The 6,200-nt window shown below is 38.9% G+C and overlaps 1 protein-coding gene across 15 annotated transcripts in view; it reads right to left on the reverse strand.

Annotated features, from left to right (window-relative positions):
• The window catches only part of LOC101953441 (carnosine N-methyltransferase), a 48,005-nt gene extending 41,841 nt beyond the window's left edge, over positions 1 to 6,164 (reverse strand). Inside the window, exons 1-7 of one of the 15 annotated variants that reach the window (XM_065549422.1) lie at positions 5,907 to 6,164; positions 4,266 to 4,326; positions 3,325 to 3,419; positions 2,262 to 2,306; positions 1,274 to 1,329; positions 284 to 455; positions 106 to 177 (exon numbers count right to left, since the gene is read on the reverse strand). In XM_065549422.1, coding sequence (XP_065405494.1) covers positions 106 to 177; positions 284 to 438 — 227 coding nt within the window. In that variant the 5' untranslated portion in view covers positions 439 to 455; positions 1,274 to 1,329; positions 2,262 to 2,306; ... (1 more) ...; positions 4,266 to 4,326; positions 5,907 to 6,164. Of the gene's footprint in view, positions 1 to 105; positions 178 to 283; positions 1,158 to 1,273; positions 1,330 to 1,792; positions 1,867 to 2,261; positions 2,311 to 3,324; positions 3,420 to 4,265; positions 4,355 to 5,906 lie in introns of those variants that run through there. The other 14 variants (XM_065549421.1, XM_065549424.1, XM_065549425.1 and 11 more) reach the window with 14 other exon arrangements.
• Positions 6,165 to 6,200: the final 36 nt, after the last annotated feature.

The following is a 6,200-nucleotide window of genomic DNA, read 5'->3' on the forward strand; positions in this document are numbered from 1 at the left end:
TACAGTTGGTAGATGTGTGAGAACACATTGACATACAGGAACCTTTCTGTCGTACGGGTACTAGGGCATGGTGATCTGCAGTGAGCAATAATTTTAAAACATTACCTCCGTCTCCTCTTGCATTCTTCATATGGAATGGTCAGAAAATATCTTCTATCCCATACTTCATTAAGAGGCCTAAGATAACAGCATGTTTAGTCATTTTGTTTCCTTATTCATGCCCCCATTCACAGTTTATATTAACGTGACATTTTAAAGTTATTTGTAAGGTAGTGTTGCTTACTCATAGTTATACAGAAGAAAACCTTCAGCTATTAAAATGTGAACTTCTTCTGTACTTTTCAGATTGACAGGTGTACTCTTTGATTCTGCTGTTGAGACAGAAGAGCCTGTTGGGTTTTTCATCCATGAGTGTATGCTTGTCACCATTTCCTCCATATAAAGGGCATCAAGTACTAGAAAAGACAAAAGGTTAAGTTAACATGTTTTTGTTTTGGCTTTTAATTTTTGCATTATTTCTGAGTTAAGTAGAAACCCTGTCAAATAGTTTAAGATCTAAATGTAGGTGTTAAGTAAAAGAAGCAGGGTTAATTTAAAAGAAATGGAAATTTAAATGTTAACATTCCCATTTACTACTGGAACCTAAAACAACAGCACTGAATTTGGGCATGTGAACCAGAATGTCCAGCTGATTCATCTAGTTTCATTGTCCAAACTGAGTGAAGTTCAAAAGTTGAACTGAAAGTTACATAGCTGATGAATGTTGGTAGTAAACACAGAATTAAAGGTTTAGGCTAATGTTATAAATAGCCAGGTATTAAAGGAAATCTTAGATCAGCTGCAGGATATTAAACTGGAGGTTTATAATTAGAGATGGCCTGATGGCTAGCCTAGAATTTAAAGATCCAGATCTCAAATTGCAATTTGGACTCATTTTTAGTTATAATTTGCAACACATTTGGTCTGTAGTACAGTCCTGAACTCAATGAGACTTCTTGCATGAGAAAAAGGTTGAAACTTGGATCTGATCTTGCTTGATTTAGGATCTGATTCTGGGAGGTGCTAAGCAGCCTTGATTCTCAGTGACTTCACATCAGGAGTTGAGGATGTTACAGGAAGTGCTCAGAACCTCCCAGGACATGTCATGAGGTGCAACTCTACAAAGGGAGAAAAAGGGACAACTATTTCAATTAAATTTCACTATTTGTTAATAGATAACTTTCTGTATTACATCTGATTTCATTTTACTGGCCTGGAATCGAAATATAACTACCAATCACTTCAAGGGAGTCAGAATTTCACCTCTGGAATGCAGTTTTCTCTAAGTTACTGTCAAACAAGAATAAGATATTAATATCTATAGTTTAATTATTTGGTTTTAAGGTGAATATTGCTCGTTATGGGCCAGATTCTAATACTCATGTTGACAACATACTCCACAAGTAGCCCTATTAAGTTAGTGGGGCTACTTGTGAAGCAAGAAGCTACCCAAAATGAGTAAGAGTGCCAGAATATGGCCCTAAATGACCAAACAAAAATAAACATTTAACACTGTAAAATGGTATAATTGGCATTAGGTTTGAAATCACAATTACTAATGCTGTTCAGAAGAGTCTTAATATTGACAGGTTAATAAATTGACAAGGTTTCACTATAAGCAACAGACAGTTGGCTGCGTCATGCCCCATAATTTAGAAGACCAAGAATAGAGAGAATAAAGTCTGTTGCAGACAGTTTGTTTAACTAGACTCTAGAAAAGGAAAGCACTGGATGAAGCAGTCTGGAGACCAACCTCCTCAGAACTTTAGATACATGCTGTCACCAGAAGAAATGTTCATAATATCCTCTGCTAAGTGAGAGCTGTTTCTGGAGAAACAGAAAGGGCTAGCTAATTTGCAAAACAGATATAAAAAGTCAGTGATAAATGCAGGAAGTTAAAATATTATTGCTATTCCATAGTAATGGTATTGTGTAATAGTCAAATAAAGGTATGTTATATTAAACTGTCCAGTATAATGATGATGAACTTTTAAAAAACTTTCTGTTAAACCAACATCCTGAAAAAATCCTCTATCGAATTACGTTTGCTTTATTTTTTTTGCCAGACACACCCCACTAACCATAAAAAAAAAAAAAAAAAAGCAAAACACTGTCCCCATTGATGACTGCATTGATCCAAAAGAAACAGAAGCTAAAGTTAATAAATTACAGCTGACATGTCAATATATAATGTTCACAAGCAATATACCCAATTTACTAACCATCATATTGCTTAAATCCATGTTCATCTATCTCTACTTCACATTCTGGCTAGAGAGAAAAAAAATAGGCAGTTATCAGGTCAAATGGCAATAGTAACCCTATTACTCTGAATTCACTTGTGTAGTATTCATGGTGGGGATGGGTAGAAGGTTGGAAGGCCAGTGTGAATGGCGTAGGGGGAAGGTTTAGGTTGCCAGGATATGAAGCAGAAAATGTAACATGGGCAGGGGGAGAAACAGGAAGCCAAAGAAGCATGTAGAGTAGGGGAAGACAGTGGTAGAATATCCACAGTGTTTTTCATAAACAGTGGATTGCAACATAGCAGGAGTGTTGCCCCCGCCCGCCCCAATTTAATCTTGATGTATCACTACGGTCCCCCCAAATTACTTTTCAAATAAAATATATTTTTTCCCCTCATCCCCCCGAAATAGTACCATCCAGGTAAAATTATTTACTAATCTACTGAAATTGATATTGATAATATATTACATATTATATAAACACAAGCATCTCTGGATTTTAATATTAACTTCTGAATAAACTACAGATTCACTCGAGAACAATAACCACATCAGGAACAAGAACAGGCCCTTCTCACTCTCATAGATACAGAAACAGTTATGCTTTTGCATTTTTTTAAGATAGGAAAAAAAACAAGCAACAATATTTAATTTTTTGTTGCTATTTTGTTTCTATTTGTTGTTTTCTATCTAGATTTAAAAATAAACTGCAAAAATAATATGAATTGCAGTAGCATGAAGCATTCCCTGAAATGCATCTGTTTCTCTACAAACCTTTAAATATAATATCAGAGGATGCAGTGCGATGATTATTCTGTTGTTCATGTTCCTAATCTTTTTTGGCAACTGAAAGCTTTAACGTTATTATAGCATTCTTAATTGTATTTCCCTCTCTTCCAGATAACAGTTTATATTGACTCTATGAACAGGATTCATTTTAAATTGTCACATACTGGTAGATCAAGAAAAAATAATATAGTCTTGCAGGAACTACATTTAAAGTCTACTTTTATGTATGAAGTCGTTCCATCAACTCAGTTACCTTAAAGAAGTCATCTTGAGAGAGTATACTGCAGTTTGGAAGCTGTTTCCTAAGTCGTTTTGCCAGTGTTGTTTTCCCCCCATTTGTCACACTGACTTTGAAAATGGAACAAACAATGGGTCAGGTCAAAAATAATGAACAACATAGGAGTGCAATGTGCGTTAGCAAAAAGGCAATTACAAAAAGTTAATTTTATTCAGAATATTAAGTACTGTTTGCAGTTTCCTAACATTTGTTTGGAAAATACTTAGTCCTGCCATGAGTACAGGGGACTGAACTAGATGCCCTCGAGTTCCCTTCCAGTCCTATGATACTATCTTTTAACTCATTTTAGTCAGCTTATATGACAATGGAAAAGAGGAAGACTAGAGTTGATGTCCGAAAGGGTCAATCTATGGTGGAGGGTGGAAAAAGTTATCAAAAAATTAAACCAGTGGCATAGCTAGGAGTGGAAATTTGTGTGGGCCCTGACTTTCAGGTGGATGGGTAATGACAGACTGTGCTAGCTCAGCTTCTCCTCCAATGCCACACCCTCTTCCTAGCCCTGGTACCCCCAGACACAAGGCTTCACCTGCCGAGCTGGGCACACGCATGGGGCAGCTCAGAAAATGGCAAGGCAGAGCTATGGGAGCTCTGAAGGGTGGGCGCATAGCTCCGTCCTGGATTTCAGGTGCCAGAGTGATGCTCCGGGGTACTGTGGCAGCACTATACCCCTGCTCAGATTTGGGTGGGCCTGGATGCTTACGGCCCATCCAAGTCCATCTGTGGCTACGCCCCTGAATTAAATACAATTGACAATACAATATTAAGCTTGAGTTTTTAATTACTTAAAAAAAAAAAAGACAGCTATATTCACACTCAGGGATTGTTAGATCACAATATGGAGTTTGAGGCAATCTTACATTTTCGTTTTAACAGAGACTTAACTTGTTTGCACTTACCCTCCAAGTCCAATGACTAACACCTTCATAATTTGTGTTCTATCTAGTTCCCTTCTTCCCACTGTTTAAAATAAGAACAATGAACAAACCTGTTTGGACAATGACAAAATCAGCTGCTACACAGGAAAATACCAATTACCACAAAAGGCCTTTTAAAGGTTTTCAACCTTTACCACTTTTATTCAACTGTCTTCACAGTCTTACCATGAGGGCTCCTTTAAGATCCAACCCTGCAATTGCTTACTACCAAGCATAGTTCTTACTATCATGAGCAGTCCCATTGCAGAAAACAGGACTACTTAGCGCAATAGTAAAGTGTTTGCAGATTCGGCCCTTGAAAGTAACCTAGGGAAGAGGGGAGAAATGAGTTTGTGTCTTGTTTTGTTTCAAGGTTTCTTCTAGGAACTTCCTTTTCTGCTTTTATTTTTTATTTTTAACATTACAGTATCATGAATCTCAGATTTTGTCTTTCTAATTTTTGGAGGATTGTTTTGGACACTGAGAAGTGTTCCTTGGGCACTGTGACACTTTGGGGGTTTACTCAGACCGAATTCTTCCATCAACCTAGCTACCATTTCTTGGGAAGGTGGATTACTTATGCCAAGGGGAGGAGGTCCTATCTACACAGAAGCACTGCAGTAATGCAGCCATGCACTGTAGCATTTTAACTGTAGACAAGCCCTTGGCAAATGACAAATATTTTATAATGAAGATCAATAAAGGTTTTTCAGTGCAGCTAAGCTCTGACTCAAAAAGAAACACTAGCTGACAAGTCAAATACCATCTACACAGCTGAAGAACTTTGAACTCATTAACTTATGTCACTGTCTGTATCAAATATAGTCACAATTTAAGGGAAGGATTCCAGAGTAAATAAAGCAGGCAACTTTATTTGTGAATGTGTAAAAAATAAAGAAAAGTGGAAACCAAGAGTGGGTAGTAAAATATTTTGTTTGCAGTGTAATTGTAGCCATGTTGGTCACAGGATAACAGAGACATAAGGTTGGTGAGGTAATATCTTCTATTGGACCAACTTTTGTTCATGAGACACACATTTTCGAGGTAGAGCTCTGTGTAAACTTCAACGCTTGTCTCTTTCGCCAACAGAAGTTGGACAAATAAAAAATTTACAAATATACCATCTTATTGCAGATAGTAAAGTTATCATCAAGCTTACCATGAGCAGCCTACAACGCCAAACATTAAGGCACCAATCCTCCCAACACAGATGTACAGAATTAGTACTTTAATTTTGCATTTCTTAATTTTTCAGCTGCAATTTTTAATTATGCCACTTGGTATATGTAAAGTATTTGCACAAATGACTTGAAGTGGCAAATCACACACACACACACACACACACGTGTAAGGAAATGCACAGAAAAATAGGGTTCCGAGAGAATTTTCAACTTTATCTGCCAACTTGGCAGCAGTGTCCATCTACAGCAGTCACTAGCCGGTGCGTGATTCCATTAACTGGCATAAGGACAGTATTCGCAAATATGCCCTACAAAATACGTAACAAGTGCATTTGAACTAAGTGAACAGCGCTGCTGGAGCCGTGGCTCAGATTTCATGCGATATCAGGGTGTATCGGTGGCACCGCGGCGCTATGAACAGGTCCAAGGCGACCCACGTTACCTGAGCTGCCGAGGCCTCTGTCGTCGCTTCCCCAGGCCGGTGGACTGCACTGCAAGCCTATGCAGCGAAAGCACCGATTATCAAGCCAGGTCACTCGCTCCCCCGGCCACGGACCGACGCACCGCGGAGCCCTGCCCCATCAGCGGGTACGCACCTCCCGCACAGAGGCTACATCGTAGCCCAGAGGACGAGCGCTCAGGAGCCCTTACGCGCGGAGACAGGCAGCAGCCTGCTCGGCCCGCCCCGTCCTGTCCCATTGACCGTCGGGATTGGCCGGCTCCAGCTCCAGCGCTC

The sequence above is a fragment of the Chrysemys picta genome, chromosome 6 (assembly GCF_011386835.1).
Source record: "Chrysemys picta bellii isolate R12L10 chromosome 6, ASM1138683v2, whole genome shotgun sequence".
Taxonomy (NCBI): Eukaryota; Metazoa; Chordata; order Testudines; family Emydidae; genus Chrysemys; species Chrysemys picta.